This window comes from Theropithecus gelada, chromosome 20 (genome assembly GCF_003255815.1).
Source record: "Theropithecus gelada isolate Dixy chromosome 20, Tgel_1.0, whole genome shotgun sequence".
In the NCBI taxonomy this organism is placed as follows: Eukaryota; Metazoa; Chordata; class Mammalia; order Primates; family Cercopithecidae; genus Theropithecus; species Theropithecus gelada.
In genome coordinates this window covers 14,561,112-14,582,512 of record NC_037688.1, presented here as the reverse complement: position 1 = coordinate 14,582,512, position 21,401 = coordinate 14,561,112, and the positions used below count along the sequence as shown (strand labels likewise).

At 50.4% G+C, this 21,401-nt stretch overlaps 4 protein-coding genes across 5 annotated transcripts; all 4 read left to right on the top strand.

The window, feature by feature from the left end:
- The first annotated feature begins 808 nt into the window (after positions 1-808).
- Positions 809-2,545, top strand: LOC112614627 (metallothionein-1E-like). The gene is made up of 3 exons (XM_025371335.1): positions 809-1,315; positions 1,901-1,966; positions 2,309-2,545. Exons 1-3 carry the CDS (start codon positions 1,288-1,290, stop codon positions 2,398-2,400), a joined length of 186 nt encoding a protein of 61 aa, XP_025227120.1. The 5' UTR covers positions 809-1,287; the 3' UTR covers positions 2,401-2,545.
- Positions 2,546-4,087: 1,542 nt separating this feature from the next.
- Positions 4,088-5,510, top strand: LOC112614634 (metallothionein-II, hippocampal-like). The gene is made up of 3 exons (XM_025371346.1): positions 4,088-4,182; positions 4,684-4,749; positions 5,284-5,510. The coding sequence occupies exons 1-3, from the start codon at positions 4,155-4,157 to the stop codon at positions 5,373-5,375; spliced, it is 186 nt and encodes a 61-aa protein (XP_025227131.1). The 5' UTR covers positions 4,088-4,154; the 3' UTR covers positions 5,376-5,510.
- Positions 5,511-9,426: 3,916 nt separating this feature from the next.
- On the top strand, positions 9,427-10,658 carry LOC112614632 (metallothionein-1E-like). Its single transcript, XM_025371341.1, has 3 exons — positions 9,427-9,486; positions 9,845-9,910; positions 10,426-10,658. Exons 1-3 carry the CDS (start codon positions 9,459-9,461, stop codon positions 10,515-10,517), a joined length of 186 nt encoding a protein of 61 aa, XP_025227126.1. The 5' UTR covers positions 9,427-9,458; the 3' UTR covers positions 10,518-10,658.
- A 3,919-nt stretch (positions 10,659-14,577) lies between these two features.
- LOC112614629 (metallothionein-1B-like) lies at positions 14,578-19,225 on the top strand. 2 transcript variants are annotated; one of them, XM_025371339.1, is made up of 4 exons: positions 14,578-14,700; positions 17,944-17,997; positions 18,592-18,657; positions 18,995-19,225. In XM_025371339.1, the coding sequence occupies exons 2-4, from the start codon at positions 17,970-17,972 to the stop codon at positions 19,084-19,086; spliced, it is 186 nt and encodes a 61-aa protein (XP_025227124.1). In that variant the 5' UTR covers positions 14,578-14,700; positions 17,944-17,969; the 3' UTR covers positions 19,087-19,225. The 2 variants fall into 2 exon arrangements, with proteins under 2 accessions (XP_025227124.1, XP_025227123.1); XM_025371338.1 differs by lacking the exon at positions 14,578-14,700 and having other exon boundaries at positions 17,912-17,997.
- The last annotated feature ends 2,176 nt before the right edge of the window (positions 19,226-21,401 follow it).

The following is a 21,401-nucleotide window of genomic DNA, read 5'->3' as shown; positions in this document are numbered from 1 at the left end:
ATACTTGGGCTAAAGGAAGGCTTGATCATGGACACTTCCCGTTAAGAGGCTGGCTGGATTTAAATCAGTGCACAACTGTTTACCTCTGTGACGACCAGCCAGTTACTCTTTTCTGTGCAGTCCCGTAATTAGCAAAACGGGTTCATAATTAGTATTTCCCTTTAGAATTGCTGTGAGGATTCAAAGAATGAAAGTGATTAAAAAGGGACTGGTGTAGACTCAATGTCATGCAATAGTCAGGTATATTGAAGAGAAATAACTGGATGTCTTGTTTTTTTTTTTTTTTTTTTTTTTTTTTTTTTTTTTTTTAGAGACAGTGACTCGCTATATGGACTAGGCAGGACTCGAACTCCTCGACTCAAGTGATCCTCCCGCCTCAGCCTCCTAAGTAGGTGGGACTACAGCTTTCCACCACCTTCCCCACCTTGCTTTTTAATTTAAAGAAGGGTCTGCATGTCATCTGAAGTCATCTCTCTTTGGGGACATCCCACATGTCCAGAACTGCCAGCCGGCAGTGGAGGTGGCCGGCTAGGCTGTAGGGAGCATGGAGACTTACCTGCAAAGGAGGACCTGGACAAATGTGCCCACACATCCTCTCAAGCGAGGAGAATGGACGGAAGAGAGAGGCCGACCCGTGTTCCCCGTCTTGCTGTGTATGGAGGAGCGGGTCAGAGGGACCGCGGTGTGGACAGGGACAGGCAAGGCGGGGGGGACGAGGAGAAACGAAAGCCTCATCGGTGGCGGGTGCTCCGCACACAACTCGCTCGCTACCGCAGGCTCCCCGCTCTGCACTCAGCCGATCCGGGGACGGGAGCAGGAGGGCTGCACCCGGACTCTGGGACAGGCCCAGCTGAAAACGGCGGGGCGAGGGGTGGGGTGGAGACGCTCCCGTCGCCAAGGCTGGCGTCCCGGAACCCGCAGGGAGGAGGGTGGAAGGCAACTTCGAGGAAACTGGGAAAGGCGGCCAGGACCTCGGGGACAGGGCGTACCCCCGGGCGCACTGCCCCTCTGCGCGAACCGGCTCCAAAGGGGCGGTTCCGCGGCGCTTCCCCAGCGGAGCTCTGTAGATGGTGCCCCCGACCCTTCTGTTGCGCACAGCCCAGTCTAGTACCGCAGGCGGCGCGAACCCAGCAGGGCGGGTGCAAGCGCCAGGCAGGGCTTCTGCGCCCGGCCCCCTTCCCTGAATACAAAAGCAGCCCCAGGCTGTGGCGCTCCACCACGCCGTCCACGTGCGCCTTGCTGTCTCTCGATTTCTCGCTAAGATCTCCAGCCTCACCGCGGCTCGAAATGGACCCCAACTGCTCCTGCGCCACTGGTAAGAGAAGCCCGACTCTGCGCCCTGGGTTTCCCATTTCTCAGCCCCAGTTCAGAGGGTCTCTGGGTTTGAGGAGGTCGCATTTTAAGTTCTGAGCAGAAGGGGACTCCTTTACTTCCTTAGGTGCTTTCTTTCTGATCACGCCCCTGAGAGCATTGCCCTCCCCGCTGGGCCTCTAAGTCAGAGTTAAGGATACTGAGGCTCAAGGCAGTCCTGCTTCACATCACTCAGTTGGTCAGGGTCCTGCAGGCTGGGCACCAATGTTCTCCTCCAGGCTCTGAGCAATCAGGGTGGATGGGGGGCTAGAGACATAGAGTCTTCAGAGTTCAGGACAGAAGGTTGTGGCTCGCAGTCTCAGTATTCCTGGGTTGGGTGTGCAGCAGGGACCTTCCTGGTGGGGTAAAACAGGAGGGTGCTTGCGCTTCCCAGTGTGAGTTGGGAGGACATGGGGCCTCTATTCCTCTGTCCTGAGTGAGAAAGGAGCTCTGAGGGCTGGCCCTGCACAGAGGAGAGGGCACTGGAGACTCATTGACCCACTGCTGTACCTTCTGCATCTCACTCACTGCGTTTTTCTCTTCCCTGCAGATGTCTCCTGCGCCTGCGCCGGCTCCTGCACATGCAAAGAGTGCAAATGCACCTCCTGCAAGAAGAGTGAGTGAGGGGCCATCTCCAGGAATCTGGGGCTGTGGCTAAGGTTGGGAGCCAAAGCTGACACTGAGTGCCTGATTCTGGGTAACTGGGCTTCCTTTGCCCCTGTTGTCCATGTCGTTCCCTCTCCATGCTTTCTGCTCTGAGTTCAGATGGGGCAGGGAAACCTTTTTCTCTTGGGACACAAACCCCAACTGTACCATCTGTGGTTTCAGAACAGAGCTGTGGCACACGAAAAAAGCATCCTCTGGGTCTGGCGTCTGAGCTCGAGCCAGGCTTGCTATTGGGGCAGGGAGGTGCCTGGTCCAGTCTACTGCCACCTCTCACTCTCCCCTTCTTCCCCAGGCTGCTGCTCCTGCTGCCCCGTGGGCTGTGCCAAGTGTGCCCAGGGCTGCGTCTGCAAAGGGGCGTCGGAGAAGTGCAGCTGCTGTGCCTGATGTGGGAAGAGCTCTGCTCCCAGATGTAAATAGAGCAAACTTCACAACCTGGGTTTTTTTTTAATACAACCCTGAGCCATTTTCTGCATTTCTTTTTATATTAAATATGTGAATGGCAATAAAACAATTTTGACTTGAATCTTAATCTGGTCTTCTCTGTGTGTCTTACAGAAAATGGACTTGGGTGGGGGGTTAAACCACGAGTTTAGATACCAGGCTCTGGATGGAAATATGAGCCACTAATAATGTGAAAACTTTCAGGCCAGCCAGGCTACCTCACTGAGTTTACACTTCTGTAAAATGGTATTGCACTGTGGGGGCCATACATGATCGCTTTGTCTCATTCCCAGTGTGGCACAGAAACTTCACCCCTTATTTTTATTTTCTGATTTTCCTCCACAACTTGAGATCCACTTGGATTTTGGGCTTCAAAGTGGCTATAGTGCTGGAACCCAAGTTCCTAGTTTCTTGAATCCTACATGAGGGCTATGATTTAGACATTTTGTTACTGCCAAATCTCATGTTGAAATGTGTCCTCCAATATTGCAGGTGGGGCCTAGTGGGAGGTTTTAGGGTTGAGGACAGATCTCTAAAGAATGGCTTGGTGCCATCCCGTAGTGAAGGGTGAGTTCTTCCTCTGGTGGGTCACTCCACAGCTGGCTGTGAATGAATGAAAGTGATTAGAAAGGGACAGGTATAGACTCAATGTTATGCCTTAGTCAGGTATACTGAAGAGAAATAACTGGCTGTCTTGCTTTTTAATTTTATTTTTTTAGAGACGTTGACTCCCTGTGTTGTCCAGGCAGGACTCCTACTCCTGGGCTCAGGTGATCCTTCCGCCTCAGCCTCCTAAGTAGCCTGGACTACAGCTTCCTGCTACCTCCCCATCTTGCTTTTAAATTTAAAGCAGGGTCAGCACATCACATGAAATCGTCTCATTTTTGGGGTTTCCCACATGTCCAGAACTGCCAACCGGTAGTGGGGAGCCTGGCTAGGCTGTGGGGAGCATGGGGGTTTATTTGCAAAGGAGGTCCTGGATAAATGTGCCCCCACATCCTCTCAGGAGAGGAGAATGGAAGCGAGAGAGAGGCCGACCCGTGTTCCCCGTGTTAATGTGTACGGAGGAGCAGGTCCGAGGCACCTAGGTGTGGACAGGGACAGGCAAGGCGCGGGCGAGGAGAAACGAAAATCACATTGGTGGCAGGGGCTCTGCACACAACTCGCTCGCTACCGCCCGGTCCCCACTCCGCACTCCGCCGATCCGGGAGCGGGAGCGGGAGGCTGTGGCTGCACACAGACTTCTGGACATGCCGAGCTGAAAACGATGCGAGGGGTGGAGGGGAGACTGACTAGACGCCAAGCTGGGTTCCCGGAACGCGCGGGGACTAGGGTGGAAGGCAACTTTGGGGAAACTGGGAAAAGCGGCTGGTACCTCGGGGAGACTGCGTACCCCGGGCGCAAAGCCCGTTAGCGGTGCGCCAAAGCGGGGGGCGGGGGTGGTCCCGCGGTCGGCACCCAGCGCTACTCAGGGAACTGTGCGCCTGACCCTTCTACTGCGCACAGCCCAGGCCAGGACCTCGGGCGGGGCGGACTCATCGGGGCGGGTGCAAGAGCGGGGCGGGGCCTTTGCTCCCGGCCCTCTTCCCCTGACTATTAAAGCAGCCGCTGGCTGTGGGGCTCCACCACGCCTTCCACGTGTGCCTTATAGGCTCTCAACTTCTTGCTTGGGATCTCCAACCTCTCCACGGCTCGAAATGGACCCCAGCTGCTCCTGCTCCACTGGTAAGGCATCCTGGGTTTCTGGTCCTTAGGGTACCTATTTCCCCGCCACAGGATCGATGCCCCTAGGAGTACAGGTGTTTTTTGATTTCTAGTTAAGTGGAGCCATTTATTTCATTGATCTAGTGCTTTTCCTCTCAGCGCCTTCATCACCCCTAGAACATTCCTATTCTAATACCTCCCATTTCAGAGGCGAGAGGACTCAGGCTCATAATTCTCCTGCTCCATGTCACTCAGGTAGTCGGGGGCTGCTAGGCTGAGCCCCAGTACACTGTGCAGTTCCTGGGGTGGATGGGAGACAGGGGTTGTTGCCTTTTCAGGATTAAGGACATAAAACCCATCCTAGCCTCTAGAGGTAGAAGTAAGGTCAGGCTTCATGGTGCCCTGAGTCGAACATGAGCTATCTTCTATCTATCCGGCCTGGCAATGCACTCAGCTGGGAGTATTTGTTGACCAACTGCTGCTGTCTTTATCAAATTCACTGCCTTTTTCTCTTCCTTGCAGGTGGCTCCTGCACCTGCGCTGAGTCCTGCACGTGCAAAGAGTGCAAATGCATATTCTGCAAGAAGAGTGAGTGCGGGGCCATGTCCAAGAATCTGGGGCTGAGCAAAGTCAGAGGCAGGAACCCAGAGCTCAGCAGGCAGGAGTAGGCCAGCGGTCAATTTCCCATCTCCCCTTCCCCAACAACTGATTCCAGATCAGAGCCAGATCTTTAGACATGATTGATTTTCAAATTTCATTCTTAAAATAGACAAACTAAGGCCAAGAGAGTGCACCAGCCTGCCAAGCACAGACATGACACCTAAGGACTTTCCTCACCTAAGTGTATGGTTCTGGGGAGCCAGCCTTCCTTTGCCCTTGATAACCCCAGTCACTGCCTCTCCAGCCTTCTGCCAGGTCTGGGGCTCAGATGTGGATAAGAAGCTTTTCACAGAAGACCCTCACTGGAAAGATCTGCCACTTATCGCCCATCTCCAACAGTGCATGCCATCCTGAACTAAGTGTCCTCTGGGGCTGGGGACAGAGCTTGAGCCAGGCCTGTTTGAGGGCAGGGAAGTCCCCGGTCAAGTCTGGTCTGACCTCTCACTCTCCCTTCTTCCCCAGGCTGCTGCTCCTGCTGCCCCGTGAGCTGTGCCAAGTGTACCCAGGGCTGCATCTGTAAAGGGGCATCAGAGAAGTGCAGCTGCTGCGACTGATGTCGGGAAGGCCCTGCTGGAAGATGTAGAAAAAGTGACCTGCACAAACATGGAATTTTTTCCATACAACCCTGACCCATTTACTGTATTGTTTTTTAATGACATATGTGAATGATAATAAAATTGTTGACTTAATGCTGGCTCTGTTTTCTTTGTGTGCCTTGGAAATAGGGGACTCCATACCCAACAGAGCTGGGATGGTGGATTGCATTGAGGATCCAGAGACCTGGGTGCTGGGACCTTGTCCTATCACCTTACACACTGAGGGCCTTAAGGCAAATAGGCACCTGCCTCAGGTCAGTTTCTTAAATAGAAATGTAAGAGCATGGTGACAGGTGATATAATGCCACAGGAATCTGTTACAGACTTAAGCTTTGGTAAGATAAAATCTATTAGTATGACAAAAAGAAAAAAACACCAAATTCATTTTTTATATTGAATAGGAAAATTTCAATAAATATATGGAAGACAAAATAGGAAAAATAAAATTACACATTTGTTCTAGGGTGTATATTTCAGACTGGAAACAGTTCACAGACTGGCCCCAGTATGTGGGTCACACACCTTCAACAGCACCAGCCAGGCCATCCCCACATGGAACCATCAGTCTTGGCCTCTCCAGGGTCTCTAATGTGACTCTCAGTATCTCTGAGAGCTCCATGTTGTGACTTGGCTCTGAAACTTCAGAAGTTTCTCCCTAGGTCAGGCTGAAATCTGTTCCTCCTTCAATTCCAGCCCTTGGTTAATTCAGGCAAGCAAAGTAACTGGCGGAGTGTGGGAAATTACCCAGGATCCTCCCAGCAAGATGGAGTACAGAGAAGGATTAGTTCTGGATGAAGTCCTTTCAGTCGCCTATGCAGAGGTGATGGCCTATTATGCAGTTTCTAAATTGTGGTGGTGTTCACTAGGAAGGAGTTGGGCCCCAGGTAACTTGTAATTAATGGCAGCAATTAGTTCCTCTGGCCATTTGTTGTGGGAATTGCTATTTGATGTTCAAAGAAGAAAAGGTGTCAAGCGGCCCAGGAATCAGGACCATGCTGGCCTGCAGGTGCCCCTTTTGAAGAAAGCATTCCAGAAGGCAGCCTATGCAAAGAGCATGGGGATCAGGGTCAGGGCAGTCTTGTTGAACCGCCCACTTCACCACCTCTGTCCTGGGCTGTGAGACCTAGGCAGGTTGCTCAACCTCTCTGAGTCCCATTTCTTCCTTTGTAGAACTGTCTGTCACAATTCAGAGCTAGAAGGGCCCTTGGTCAGTGAGTGCAGCTGTGCCTCTGATGGGTGCGATGGCATGTTGAGGCTGAGATGTCACAGAGCTATGCAGAGGGATACACTGCTAGCTCAGTGCCCTTCCCACTGCCGTCTCTGTGCCAGACTTTCAGTGTCCTTGGGTTTTACATGACACGGTGACATAGGGTGGTCGTTGAGGGCACCATGATGCAGTCAGCATGCATGAGTGCAAATCCCAGCTGTATCGTTTATATGACAGTGACACAACCTCTCTGTGGCTCAGTCTCCTCAACTGCGAATTGAGATAATGATAGAGTCTGCTGGTGGGAGCAAATCACTTAAAACATGTAAAGAACTTAAAATGGTGCCTGGCTTGTGTTGAGTAGTCTGTAATAGCTTTGATTTTAATCTTTATTCATAGCATAGGGATATTTTTCTACTTCTAAACAAAAGCCAGGCCTCGTGGGCTTAGCTGTGTGTCCCATGTTGTTCTCATCAATAACAGGAGCGCATGACCTGTGGCCCAAAGAGGGTCCTCCACTAGTCCACAAATAAGGATCCATACTGGATACATAAAGCCATGAGCAAGACAGTCCCTGTCTGCATAACAGATGCAAAAGGATTCCTGCCATTTCTGCTGTTTTATAACCTGCTCTGTTATTTTCTTTAACATTTTCTCTTAGGTAATCATATTTCTTTTTTTTTTTTTTTTTTTTTTTTTTTTTTGAGACGGAGTCTCGCTCTGTCGCCCGGGCTGGAGTGCAGTGGCCGGATCTCAGCTCACTGCAAGCTCCGCCTCCCGGGTTCACGCCATTCTCCGGCCTCAGCCTCCCGAGTAGCTGGGACTACAGACGCCCGCTACCGCCCCCGGCTAGTTTTTTGTATTTCTTAATAGAGACGGGGTTTCACCGTGTTAGCCAGGATGGTCTCGATCTCCTGACCTCGTGATCCGCCCGTCTCGGCCTCCCAAAGTGCTGGGATTACAGGCTTGAGCCACCGCGCCCGGCCGGTAATCATATTTCTTTAATATATTTATAGGAAAAGCAAACTCTTTCACACTACTGAGAAAAAGAGTCAGTCCCACTTGCAGATATGGAAGGTAGCCATAAAGTTACGTATACCTCCCTCTGTCACTCTCAGAATTGGCCTGGACATTTGTTTATGTTTGAAGACTTCAAGCATATAGAGGTGCTGAAGACATACCCAGGCCAAAGGGAAGCTTTGCCCTTGACCTCCTTCCCTTGAAAAGCTGCCTGGATTGAGACCCACAGCACCACAGTTACCAGCGCAGGGCGTCCAGGTTCTCAGCACCTCGAACAAAGAATTTGACAAATGCACAAAGTAAGGAAGGGATGAAGCAACAAAAGCAGAGATTTATTGGAAACAAAAGTATACTGCACAGGGTGGGAGCTGGCCCCAGCAAGTAGCTCAAGGGCCTGGTTATAGAATTTTCTATGGTTTAAATATCCTCCAGAGGTTTCCCATTAGTTATTTAGTGTACACCCTATGTACATGAAGTAGTGGCTCCCTATCTGACTGATGGCAGAAAGCAACCAATTAGAAGCTGAAGTGAAGTTACAAAGTTACTCCTATGCAAATGAAGAGGTAGTCCAAGGCCAGCCCAGTTGGTTGTCATAAGGGAGAAATCAGAGGTACTTTCAATTTCTCAACTGCCATGCAGACAAAGGGGAGAGGGGTTGCAAACGAAGTAGCCTCTGGTCCTTTTGTTACTTGGGTGGGGAAAGTTGGGGTTTTCCTTTTGGTTTAGTTCTAGAAAGACTGTGAGTCAGTTTTAGGTTCACTGCCACCAGAGCCTATTCTCTTGCCTCAGCACTTCCACCCTCTGTCCTGGGCTGGTTACTTATCTCCTTGTGTTGTCGTTGTCTGATTAGTAAGATGCCATTGTAAAGAGTATTCCCCTTGAGGGTTGCTGAGAGGGGTCAAGTAGCCAAAGTGACTAAACAGGGTCTGGCCGAGACCAAAAGCTCTGCAATAGTCAGGAATTCTGAAAGGGAAGTAAGCGCTTTTCCTGCTTCTTAATTTAATGGAGGGTCACCACATCAGGGAAAAGAGCCCTCCCTTGTGACCTCCCAAGCTTTGGATGTCCTTAGTCTTGGTGGGTCAGCTAGGCTGCGGGAAGCCCAAAAGAAGTTAAAGCCAAAGAGGACTTAAATATACCCATCGCCCCCTCAGGAATGGAGAATGGAAGGGAGGGAGGCAGGGCCCTGTGTCTGGCCTGTTGCTGTGAAGAGGACAAGTGAGGCCAAAGGACCTGGGTGACTATGCAGGTGGGTGGAAGGTCACATGGGAGGCTGGTCCTCTGCACACAACTCCCTCGCTGTGCTTCCCGTCTAGGTCCTATTTAGGGACAGGAGCACTAGGCTGGGGTAGCACATGGACTCCCACAGAGGCGAAGCTCAGGTCACTGGTGCGGGGTACTGGGGTGGAGATACCGCGACCACCTGAGGCTGGGTTCCCCGACCGCCCAGGGCAGGAATGGAGTGCAATCTCCGGGAAATTCGGGAGGACCGGGATTACAGCGGGACGCCGCGTACCACCAGGAGCACAGCCCCTCCAGAGTGAGCGTGAGCCAAAGGGCCGCCCCCGAAGTGTGCACCAGTCATGTTAAGGAGGATCCTGCGCCCGCCCGCCTGGTGCTCATAGCCCGGCCCTGAACCCTGGGCGGCGCTGACACTGCGCCGGGCAGTTGTGAGAGCTGGGGCCAGGCCTCTACACCCTGCGCCCTAAACTGACTGTAAAGTCAGGCAGCCTACTCCTGGGATCTGTTCTGGCTCCCACCGGCCCGCCTGTTTTTTCACCTCTGGCTTAGGAACTCCAGCCTCACCTGATCTCCAAATGGACCCCAGCTGCTCCTGCGCCACTGGTAAGGGATGCTTGGTTTCCGGTCTTAGGATCTTCATTTTCATACCACAGAATAGAGCACCCTTGGGGCAGGAGGCAGGTGCATTTTGAGCTCTTCCTAAAGTGGACTCCTTTGCTTTGCACTTCTCGAGCTTTCTCGCCGCCAAGCGCCTTCATCACCACTTAGAACATTGCCGTCTTCCCAGTGCCTCCCATTTCTGATGCAAGAGGACTGAGGCTGAAAACTGCCCGGCTGCAGGTCACCCTGAAGGCCAAAGGTGTGCTGAACTAGGACCCAGTGCTCTGTCCAGCATTGGGCTGCTTGAGGTGGATGGGAGGCACACAACACTCGCTGCTCACTGCCTTTTTCTTCCTTGCAGGTGACTCCTGCACCTGTGCCAGCTCCTGCAAATGCAAAGAGTACAAATGCACCTCCTGCAAGAAGAGTGATTGTGGGGCCTTCCCTGGGAATCTGGCATCTGGGCAGAGTCAGAGGAAGGATCCCAGATCTCCACAGGCAGGAGCAGAACAATGACGAACTTCCCACATCCCCTTGCTTCAGCAAATGACTTAGGATCACAGCCGGAAGAATACTAGAGATGGTTAATTCCCAATCTTTATTCTTACCATGGGGACACCAAGAGAGCACACCAGCCGGCCACGCACAGGCCTGATACTTGAGGACTTCCCTTACTTAGGAGACTGTCCCTCCTTTTACTGCAAAGCGCATGTCACTCCCTCTTGGGTTTTCTACCCTGTCCTGGGCATAGGAAGGGTGGGTAGCTTTTTCATGGCAAGACCCTCACCCCAAAGATCCAGGAGTTATCTCCTGACAGAGCAACGCCATCCTGAACTAAGCATCTTTTGGGGCTGGAGGCACAGCTTCAGACTGGCCTCTGTTGGGGCAGGAAGATCCCTGGTCAAGCCTGCTCTGATCTCTCACTCTCCCCTTCTTCCCCAGACTGCTGCTCCTGCTGCCACGTGGGCTGTGCCAAACGTGCCCAGGGCTGTGTCTGCAAAGGGGCATCGGAGAAGTGCAGCTGCTGTGCCTGATGTTGGGACAGCCCTGTGCCCAGATGTAAATAACACAACCCCTGCAAACCTAGTTTGTTTTTTAAATACAAACCTAACCCATTTACTATGTCTGTTTTCTTAAGTGAAATATGGGAATGATAATAAACATTGTTGGCCTTATTCTGCCTCTGAATTTTTTGAGGGGTGTCCTGAAATAAGAGACCTCAGACCCAGCAGAGCTGGGATCATCCTATAAGTCGAGGGCCTTAAGACAACTCGGGTCACCCGTCTCAGGTCAGTTTCCTAGCTAAAAATGTAAGAGCATCATGCCAGATGATATGAGGGTACAGGAATCAGTCATGGACCTACGCTTTGATGAGATAAAATAGAATGAATAAGTGTGAAAAATAAAAAGAGAATGTTCATTTTTTATGTTCAACAAGGAAATCTCAAAACAGACAGGAAGAACAAAATAACAGGAAAAATAAAATACTAACGCTTCACATCTTTTCTAAGGTACAGTGATATTCAGTAGGAAGGAGGAAGGCCCTAGGTGTCTTGTACTTCATGGCAACTGTTAGTTATTTGGCTATTTGGTGAGGGAATTGCTATTTGTCATTTAAAGTGGAAGAGTCACCTGGCCCAAGAGTAACCACCATGCTGGACTAAAGGTGCTTTGTGAAGAGGGGATTTCAGAAGGTAGTCTGGCCAGGTACAGTGGCTCACACCACTTCGATGGCTCACATCAAGCTCTGCTCAAGCCAAGGCAGGAGGATTGCCTGAGGCCAGAAGTTTCAGACCAGCCTGGCTAACATAGTAAGAACCTCTCTCTATGTAAAACAAAAAATTAAAATAAAACAAGAAGAGAAAGCAGCCTGGGCAAAGTACGGGTGTTTTGGTGTCACACAAGCAGGTTCACAGCCCACTTCATCCCTTACTGGCTATGTGACCTGGGCAAGGTGCTTAACCCCTCTGAGGCTTCATTTACTCATTTGTAGAAAGAAGATTATATCTCTATATTGGGATGAAATGTGATAGTTGCCTCGGACCTGGCTAGGACTCAATGAAGAGTGCTGATATAATCATTTGTCCACATGGACTTCCCAGACAGAGAATCCTGTTAGATCCCATCAAGCTCCTTGGGAAAGGTCCAGTTCCTTGGAAGCATGACTGTGGACTGGAAGTTGGGAATGGGTTTGGAGTCTTGCTGATCTGGTCTTAAGGATATGTGGATGACCTCCTGCACCAATTCTCCAGCATAAGACACTGCTCCAGCATTTGGAAAGAGAACAAGCCTTTCCCACCCTTCAAGTCATTTGATCTTCATACAAGCCAGAGAGACAGTGTGTGCAGAGGCTCCCCATGCAGGGAACACTGTCCTCCAGAGTACTTAAGAACCTGCCCAAGGTCACATGACCCAGCACTACAGGTATAGAGGAACTTAGGGTACAGCTGTCCTCACGCCCTCTCCAGAGCTGGCAGATCATCATGTAAGTGGATGCTGAGCTCTGCCTGTCACAGTTCTTAGCTGGAAGGACCTTTGGTTAGTTGACTCAATTGTGCCCTGACTGGATAGATGGCACACTGAAGCTCAGGGAGGTTAAGAGCTATGAAGAGAGATTGACTACCAACTCATTACTCTTCTCTCTGCTGTCCCTGTGCCAGGTTTTTCGTGTCCTTGTGTTTTACATGACATAGTGACATAGGGTGGCGGTTGAAGGAATGACATTGCATGAGTGTAAATTTCAGGTGTGTCATTTATACCTGGGTGACACAACCTCTCTGTGGTTCAGGCTCCTACCCTGTTCCTGTGCATAATAACAGGGTCTGGCTGGTAGGAACAAATCAGTTAATTCATATAGAGAACTTAATATAGCCTTTAGCAAGTAGTCTGTAATAGCTATGATTTTATTACCTTTATTCATAGCACAGGAACATTTTATATTTCCAGACAAATAAACCAGTCCTGGTGGGCTTAGCTGTATGTCCCATGTTGTTCCCATCAATAACATGAGCATATGACCTGTGGACCAGAGAGGGACCCCTCCCCATCCACAAATAGGGATCCACGCTGCATATGTAAAGCCATGAGCAAGACAGTCCCTGTCTGCATAACAGATGCAAAAGGATTCTTGTCATTTCTGCCAACACCTGTGCTGTTGTTTTCCGTAACACTTTCTTTTAAACAATCATATTTCCTTAATGCATTTATAGAAAAAGCAAACTCTTTGACACTACTGAAAATAAGAATCAGTCTCACCTTGCAGACATGGAAGGTAGCCACACAATTACACATATCCCTCTGTATCACTTCTGTTGCCCTCTGGATTGATCTTGACATTTGTTTTTGTTTAAAGATTTCAAGCAATAAAGAGGTGCTGAAGACATACCCAGGCCAAAGAGAAGTTGCATTATTGATGTCTTTGCCTTGAAAAGCTGAGTGGATTGAGACCCGCGGCAACACTTCCACCCTCTGTCCTGGGCTAATTATTTATCTCCTTGTGTTGCCGCCCAGTTAGTAAGACGCTCTTATAAAGAGTATTCCCCTTGAGGGTTGCTGTGAGGGTTCAAATAGCCAAAGTGACTAAACAGGGTCTGGCTGAGACTAAAAGCTCTGTAACAGTTAAGAATTCTGAGAGTAACAACCACCTTTCATGCTTCTTAGTTTAATGCAAGGGTGAGCACATCAGGGAAAAGATCGCTCCCTTGGGAACATTCCAAGTTTTGGGAAGCTCCATCTTTGGGCTTGGTGGACCAGCGAGGCTGTGGGAAGCCCCAAGAAGTTAAAGCAAAAGAGGACTTGGACAAATGTGCCCATCACCTTCCCAGGAGTGGGCAATGGAAGGGAAGGAGGCAGAGCCTTGTGTCTGCTCTGTTGCTGTGAACAAGACGAACATGGCCAAAGGACTTGGCTGGCAACGCAGGTGAGACAAAGGTCACATGGGAGGCTGGTCCTCTGCACACAATTCCCTCGCTGCACTTTCCGCCTGGGTCCTATCTAGGGACATGAGCACTAGGCTGGGGTAGCACACAGGCTCCCACAGAGGCGAAGCTCAAGTCACTGGTGCGGGTTATGGGCTGGGGATACCGCGACCACCTGAGGCTGGGTTCCCGGACCGCTCAGGGGCAGGAGTGGACCCCAATCCCCGGGAAATTCCGGAGGCCGGGATTATAGTAGGGACTCCGCCTACCGCCAGGAGCACAGCCCTTGCAAAGCGAGCAGGAGTCAAAGGGCCGCGCCCAGGGTGCCCACCTGCACCGGGCCGCCTGTTGCGCACAGCCCGGCCCTGAACCCTAGGGCGCCTCTGACACTGCGGGAGCGGGGGCCAGACCTGGGGCGGGGCCTCTGCGCCCGGCACTTCTCCCTAACTGCAAAGCCAGAGGTGGCTCCTGAGCTCTGTTCCGCCTCCCACCGGCTTGCCTGCTTCTTAGCCTCTGGCTTAGGTACTCCAGCCTCACCTGGTCTCCAGATGGACCCCAAGTGCTCCTGCGCCACTGATAAAGGATGCTGGGTTTCGGGGCCTTAGGATCTCCATTTCATGCCAGAGGATAGAATGTTCCTGTGGCAGGAGGCAGGTGCATTTGAGCTCTACCTAAAGTGGATTATTTTACTTTGTACTTCTGGTGCTTTTTCTCTTACCAAGTACCTTTATTATCACTAAGAACATTAGCGTTGTCCCAGCGCCTCCCATTTCTAAGGCGAGGGGAATGAGGCTCAAAACTGCCCCTGCTCCAGGTCACCGATAGGCCAGAGGTGTGCTGAGCTGGGACCCAGTGCTCTGTCCAGCATTTGAGCTGCCTGGGCTAGTACGGAGGTGGGAGACATTGCTTCTTCAAGATTCCCCACTGAAGTCCCCATGTGGTATGAAAAAGAGGGCGCCTGCCCATCCGAGCCAGTGTGGAGAGAAGATGGGGCCAGGCTTCCGTGTGCCTGAGTGGAACTAGGTACCAGGTTTCCTGTGCACTGAATAGGAGGATGCTGAGGGCCTGCTCCTAACCCTGCACCACACACACTACTCACTGCCTTTTTCTCTTCCCTGCAGCTGCGTCCTGCACCTGTGCTGGCTCCTGCAAATGCAAAGAGCGCACATGCACCTCCTGCCAGAAGAGTGAGTGTGGGGCCTTCCATGGGAATCGGGGGACTGGGCAGAGTCAGAGGAGGGAACCCAGAGCTCAGCAGGCAGGAGCAGGACAGTGACCAGCTTCCCACATCCCCTTTCTGGCAAGAGATTCAGGATCACAGCTGGAAAAACACAAGATAGTTGATTTCCAACTTTCATTCTTAAAATGGGGAAACTGAGGGCATGCGCGTGCGCTAACTTGCCAAGCACAGACCTGACACCTCAGGACTTTCCTCACGTAAGCGTATGGTTCTGGGGAACTGGCTTTCCTTTGTCCCTGTGCCCCAGTCACTGCCTCTCCAGTCTTCTGTCCTCTCCTGGGTATAGGTTGTGCTGGGTAGTTCTTTCATTGAAAGACCCTCACCCCAAAGATCCACCAGTTGACTCCTGACAGAGCAATGCCAGCCTGCACTAAGGGTCCTCTGGGGCTGGGGGCAGGGCTTGAGCCAGGCCTCTGTCGGGGCAGGGAGGTCTCAGGTCAAGTCTGCTGTGACCTCTCACTCTCCCCTTCTTCCCTGGGCTGCTGCTCCTGCTGCCCCATGGGCTGTGCCATGCCCAAGGCTGCATCTGCAAAGGGGCGTCGGACAAGTGCAACTGCTGTGCCTGATGCCGGGACAGCCCTGCTCTCAGATGTAGAAAGAGCGACCTATATAAACTTGGCATTTTTTTCCAGACAGCCATTACTCATTTACTGTATTTTTCTCTCTTTTATGAAATATGTGAATGATAATAAAAGTTGTTGACTTCTTCTGGCTCTGGTTTTCTTTGTGTGCTTGGAAATAGGGGACCCCATGCTCAAGAGAGCTGGTATGTGTGATTGCATTGAGAGTCCAGAGACCTGGGTGCTGGGACCATGTGCTATCACCTTACACTCTGAGTGCCCTGAGGAAAATCAGGTTCCCTGTCTCAGATCACTTCTTCAGCTAAAAAAGATTCCTTTAAGATTATAATATGAGGCTGGGCGTGGCGGCTCACGCCTATAATCCCAGTACTTTGGGAGGCCGAGGTGGGTGGATCACCTGAGGTTGGGAGTTCAAGACAGCCTGACCAACATGGAGAAACCCTGTCTCTACTAAAAATACACAATTAGCCAGGCGTGGTGGCCCATGCCTATAATCCCAGCTACTTGGGAGGCTGAGGCAGGAGAATAGCTTGAATCTGGGAAGTGGAGGTTGCAGTGAGCCGAGATTGCACCATTGCACTCCAGCCTGGGCAACAAGAGCAAAGCTCCATCTCAAAAATAAATAAATAAATAAATAAAGATTATAATATGGCATTTTTATTGTACCTTTCTATGTTTAGCTACACAAATACTTACCATTGTGTTAAAATTGCCTAACAGTGTATGGGTTTGAAGCCTAAGAACAATAGGCTAAAGCAGACAGCCTAGGTGTGTAGTAGCCAGTATCATCTAGGTGTGTGTGAGTACCTTCTGCAATGTTTGCACAATGATGAAATTGCCTAAAGACCTATTTCTTAGAATGCATACCTCTCATTAAGTGACACATGACTGTAATAGGGTTGGACTCATAGAGGCAAATGATTTAAAGGATGTTAAGAACTCAGAATGGTGCCTGTACATGACCAGTGGTCTATAATATTAACCACTATTTGCTGTTATTATTATTCACGGCTGCTATGGCCTGAATGCTTCTGTCCCTCCAATATTCAGGTGTTGAAATCTCACTTTCATTGTGTTGCTTTTAAGAGGTAGTGCATTTGGGAAGTGACTGTGGTCTGCGGGCAAAGTGCTCATGAACGGGATTAGTCCTTAATAAGGGAGGCCTGAGGGAGCTTGTTTAACCCTTTCCACCATGTGAGGACCCAGCAAGAAAGAGACATCCATGAGGAACGGGGCCCTCACAAGACTCCAAATATGCTGGTGCCTTGACCTTGGACTTCCATGCCTCCAGAACTGAGGGAAATATATTTCTGCTGTTTTAAGGTACCCAGTCTAAAGTATCTGGTGATAGCAGCCCAAATGGGCTCAGACAATAGCATAGTTGACATTTTTACTCCAGAAAAAGAGCCAGGCCTGGTGTCCTCTGTCTTTCTCATCAGCCACATGAGGATTGACCTGAGGTCCCGACAGGGTCCTGCACTCTTCCCACAAAATGGGGATTCACACCAGAAATATAAAGCCATGAGCAAGACAGTCCCTGTCCCCCTAGCAGAAATAGAAGGATGCCTGCCAGTTCTGCTACCACCTGCACCAATATGGGACTCAACATTTTTCTTTAAAATTTATTTTCTTCAAATAAATATCCTATTTCCTTAGATATATTTATATGAAAACCAAACTCATTAGCACTACTGAAAAAAGAATCAGTTTAACTTCCACACACAGAAGGTTACCATCAAATTCTCCTGATTCATACTCCTCTGCATCTCTGTTTTGCTACCAGGACTGACATTGATGCTTGGTTTTGTTTAAAGATATCAAGCAATAAAGAGATAAACATACCTAGGCCAAAGGGAAGCTTCATCACTGACTTCTCTCCCTTGGGAAGCTGACAGGATTCAGACCCAGCAGTACCACTTCCCAGCCCTCTGACCCTGGCCTAGTGGCTTGAACTTCTTGTATTGTCATTGTCCAGATTAGGAATATGGGTTCATAAATAGAATATATGTCCCTTTTCGGTTGCTGTGAGGGCTCAAAATTGAAAGTGACTAAACAGGGCCTAACATGGATTAACGTTATGTAGAGTAATAGGAATATGGAAGGAAATTGCTTTCTAATTTCATCCAAGGTCTGTATGTCACCTTCAATGATCCCTCTTCCTGGGACATCCCACATTTTCCAAATTTTCATCCTGTAGTAGGGTGGCCAGCTAGGCAGTGGGGAGACCCTGGAGAGATTTATGCAAAGGATTACCCAGAGAAATGTGCCCATTCAGCCTCTCAAGAGTGGAGAATGGAAGAGAGGGAGACAGAGCCCTGTCTCTGTCCTGGTGCTGTGTACAGAAGAAATGTGGCTGAGGGAACCACGTGGGGACAGACTCAGGCTAGGGGGGGAAATCCAAAGGTCACAACCTCCACCAGTCCTTTGCACACAACTCTCTCCCTATGCTCCCGCTGCTGCTGATCCTGGAAGTTGAACACGGGGCTGGGTTTGCACACGGTATCCAGGGGAGGTAAAGATGATGACAGTCCTGAGTCAGGCCAGGCCACTGCTCACGGCCCAGCCAGCGATCACGGGCAGTGCAGATTCAGCAGGGGTGAGTGCAAGGGCCAGGGCAGGGCTTCTGCACCCCGCCACCTCCCCTGATTATAAAGGGAGCAGCCTGCTCCTGGGCTCCATCACGCCTTCCACCTGCCCTACTGACTTCTCATCTCTTGCCTAGGAACTCCAGGCTTGTCTTGGCTCCAAATGGATCCCAACTGCTCCTGCACCGCAGGTAAGGGACGCCTGGCTCTGGGCCTTGAGATGCCCATTCCTGGCCACCGTACACAGCGTCCCTGGGTTTGAGAAGGTTGTATTATGAGATCTGAGTTGAAGGGAACTCCTTTACTTCTTCCAGTGCTTTCCTCTTGGCCAAGCTCCTGCGAGCATTTCCCTCCTCTGTGCTTGTAAGTCAGAATTAGGGATTCTGAGGATCAAGGCTGTTCTGCTCCATGTCACCCATCTAGTCAGGGGGTTGCTGGCTGAGCCCCAATGCTCTGCTCTAATTCTGAGCAGCTGGGATGGATGAGAGGCGGGGGACTCTGACAGGAGGCCTCTTCAGAGTTCATCAGAGAAGGTTTTGGCCTCCAGCCCCGTCTTCCTGGGCTGTGTGTGGAGCTGGGAACTTCCTGATAGGGTATATAAAGGAGGGTGCTTGCCCTTTCCAGCGTGATGGCGGAGGACATGGGGCTTCTGTTCCACTTCTCTGAGTGGGAAAGGAGCTCTGAGGGCTGGCCCTGCACAGAGGAGGGGGCACTGGACACTCATTGACTCACCGCTGTACCTTCTGCACCTTACTCACCGCTCACTGCCTTTTTTTCTTCCGCAGGTGCCTCCTGTGCCTGTGCTCGTTCCTGCACGTGCAAAGAGTGCAAATGCACCTCCTGCAAGAAGAGTGAGTGCGGGGCCATCTCCAGGAATCTGGGGCTGTGGCTAAGGTTGGGAGGGAACACAACGCTGGCCCTGAGTGCATGCTCTTGGGATCTGGTTTTCTTTCGCCCCTGTTGGCTGGGTCATTCCCTCTCCAGGCTTTCTGCTCTGAGCTCAGATGGGGCAGGGCAGACTTTTTCTATTGGGACACAAACCTCAAATGCACCATCAGAACAGAGCTGTGCCAACCTAAAAATGCATCCTCTGGGTCTGGGGTCTGAACTTGAGCTAGGCCTGCTGTTGAGACAGAGAGGTCCCTGGTCAACTCGGCTGTGACCTCTCACTCTCCCCTTCTTCCCCAGGCTGCTGCTCCTGCTGCCCCGTGGACTGTGCCAAGTGTGCCCAGGGCTGTGTCTGCAAAGGCTCGTCACAGAAGTGCCGCTGCTGTGCCTGATGTTGGGAGAGCACTGCTTCCAGGCATAAATAGAGCAACCAGTACTAACCTGGATTTTTTTTTCAAACTACGCTGATCGGTTTGCTATGTTTCTTCCTTTATTCAATATGTGAATGACAATAAAACACTTTTGACTTGATTCGACTCTCCTTTCCTGTGTGTGGCTTGGAAATAACAGTTGGAGTGGGGGACTGAATTGAGAATTTAGAGACACGGTTCTGATGGAAATGTGAGCCCCTAACAGTCTGAGTACCTTGAGGCAAGCCCGGTTCCTCCCTGAGCTCCATCTTCTGTAAAATGGAACTGCACTGTGCGGGATCACATGACGGGGTCAGGGGGACATGCGTGATCGCCTCGGGTCATGTCAAATGTGCAAATGTGGCACAGAAACTTCTCCATCTCTCATTTTCATTTTCTGTTTTCCCTGCGCAGCTTCGGCACCTCATCAGATTTGCGGCTTGAAAGTGATGACAGGGTGGAATCCAACTCCTCAGTTGCTTGAGTTCTGCACGGGGCTTCTCACACTCCACAGTGAAGAAACACTTTTTAATTCCCATCCATCCCAGGCCTAAACCTTTGTAAACAAAATCCTGTTAACTACAGATATAAGGAAATCAAACACAAAATACAGAAACCATTTTAATATTCAACAGGAAAAATTTCAATAAGTATACACACAAATAACAGGAAAATGAAAGATTCACAAACTTTGCACATATTTTGCTGATGCGCATTGCACACAGGAATCAGCAGAACTGGTCCCAGGGTGTGGCTCACACACCTTTGGTAGCACTGCCCAGCACGTCCCCACAAGGAACCATCAGGCTTGCTCTGCCTCATGTCACTGACAGGACTCTCGCTGACCCCTGAGAGCTCCCTGTTGTGACTTGGCTCTGAATGTTTGGAAGTTCCACCCAAGCCCAAACTGAATTTGTTTCAGCCTTTGCCTACTTCAGAACATCAAAGCGACTGGAGACATGGAGGGAAATGCCCAGCATGTTCCCAGCAGTATGCAGTGTGTGTGATCCTGGTTTGCAGAAGTTCTTCTGGCTGCCCATGCAGCAGTGATGGAGGATTCTGCAGTTTGGAGGGTGTGGTGGTGCTCATTAAGGAGTGAGGCCCTGGCTGATTTATAATAAAAGCTAACCATTAGTCCCCCTGGCTCTGTGGAGGACATGCTATTTGATGTTCAATCAAAGAGGAAGATGGATTTCCTGGCCTAGCGATCAGGACCACGCTTACTCACTGCTGCCCAGGGAACAGGAGATTTCAGAGGGCAGCCTGAGCCTAGGACATGAATTTTGGTGTCAGGCAGTCCTGGTTCACAGCCTGCTTCACCACCAGAAAAAAAGTAAGATTCTCATCGCTGAAAGAAAAAAGAAAAAAAGATGAAAGAAATTAAAAATAAATAAATAATGAGGCTTAAGAGTATTCTCTCTACGCTGACTTTCTTTTTATTTATTTTTAATTAATTAATTAATTTTTTTGAGATGGAATCTCTCTCTGTTGCCCAGGCTGGAGTGCAGTGGTGGGATCTTGGCTCACTACAACCTCCGCCTCCCAGGTTCAAGCAATTCTCCTGCCTCAGTCTCCTGAGTAGCTGGGATTACAGGTGCATACCACCACGCCCGGCTAAGCTTTGTATTTTTGTAGAGACAGGGTTTATTCATATTGACCAGGCTGGTCTGGAACTCCTGCTCTCAAGTGACATGCCAACCTTCATCTTTCAAAGTGCTGGGATTACAGGTGTGACCCACTGTACCTAGCCTACACTACCTTCTTAGACAGACAAATTCTGTTAAATCCCAACAGCCTCCTGGAGAAAGGCTCATAGGTTTGTATTAGAGGCTGTATTAGAGGCTGGGAAAGAGATTGCAGCCTGGTGATCCTGCCAGGAGGAATGTGGTGTTGGATACCATGCTGCTGCTTGGCATTTGTACAGACACAAAAGCCTTTCTCACCCTTCGTATCACTGGATCTTCATACAACCTTGGGAATGAGAGCCACAGGCCTCAGAACTGGCACAGCTAATATGCAGGGCCTGGCAGGCCTGTGTTGTCTTTCAGAGTAGTTAATCAACCTGCCTAAGGCCACACAGTTCAGAAGTGAAGGGATGCATGAACCTATGCTACCCCTAGCCTGCTGTCCTGGTCACAGCTGGCAGAGCATGATCTGCTAGTCACTGGATGCTAAACTCTGCCTACCCTGGTTCAAATCTATAAACATGCTTTGGGATAGACCAATTTTGCCCTTGGCTTGAGAGGTGAGCATTGAAGCCCAGAGAGGTCACAGAGCTGTGCAGGGGAAAGTGACTG

Excerpts from the sequence above, each read along its gene's own strand:
- LOC112614629 (XM_025371339.1), top strand. The coding sequence starts at position 17,970 with ATGGATCCCAACTGCTCCTGCACCGCAG. Across the intron at positions 17,998-18,591 it reads CAACTGCTCCTGCACCGCAG|GTGCCTCCTGTGCCTGTGCT; the intron begins GTAAGGGACGCC and ends TTTCTTCCGCAG. Across the intron at positions 18,658-18,994 it reads ATGCACCTCCTGCAAGAAGA|GCTGCTGCTCCTGCTGCCCC; the intron begins GTGAGTGCGGGG and ends CTTCTTCCCCAG.
- LOC112614627 (XM_025371335.1), top strand. The coding sequence starts at position 1,288 with ATGGACCCCAACTGCTCCTGCGCCACTG. Across the intron at positions 1,316-1,900 it reads CAACTGCTCCTGCGCCACTG|ATGTCTCCTGCGCCTGCGCC; the intron begins GTAAGAGAAGCC and ends TCTTCCCTGCAG. Across the intron at positions 1,967-2,308 it reads ATGCACCTCCTGCAAGAAGA|GCTGCTGCTCCTGCTGCCCC; the intron begins GTGAGTGAGGGG and ends CTTCTTCCCCAG.
- LOC112614634 (XM_025371346.1), top strand. The coding sequence starts at position 4,155 with ATGGACCCCAGCTGCTCCTGCTCCACTG. Across the intron at positions 4,183-4,683 it reads CAGCTGCTCCTGCTCCACTG|GTGGCTCCTGCACCTGCGCT; the intron begins GTAAGGCATCCT and ends TCTTCCTTGCAG. Across the intron at positions 4,750-5,283 it reads ATGCATATTCTGCAAGAAGA|GCTGCTGCTCCTGCTGCCCC; the intron begins GTGAGTGCGGGG and ends CTTCTTCCCCAG.
- LOC112614632 (XM_025371341.1), top strand. The coding sequence starts at position 9,459 with ATGGACCCCAGCTGCTCCTGCGCCACTG. Across the intron at positions 9,487-9,844 it reads CAGCTGCTCCTGCGCCACTG|GTGACTCCTGCACCTGTGCC; the intron begins GTAAGGGATGCT and ends TCTTCCTTGCAG. Across the intron at positions 9,911-10,425 it reads ATGCACCTCCTGCAAGAAGA|ACTGCTGCTCCTGCTGCCAC; the intron begins GTGATTGTGGGG and ends CTTCTTCCCCAG.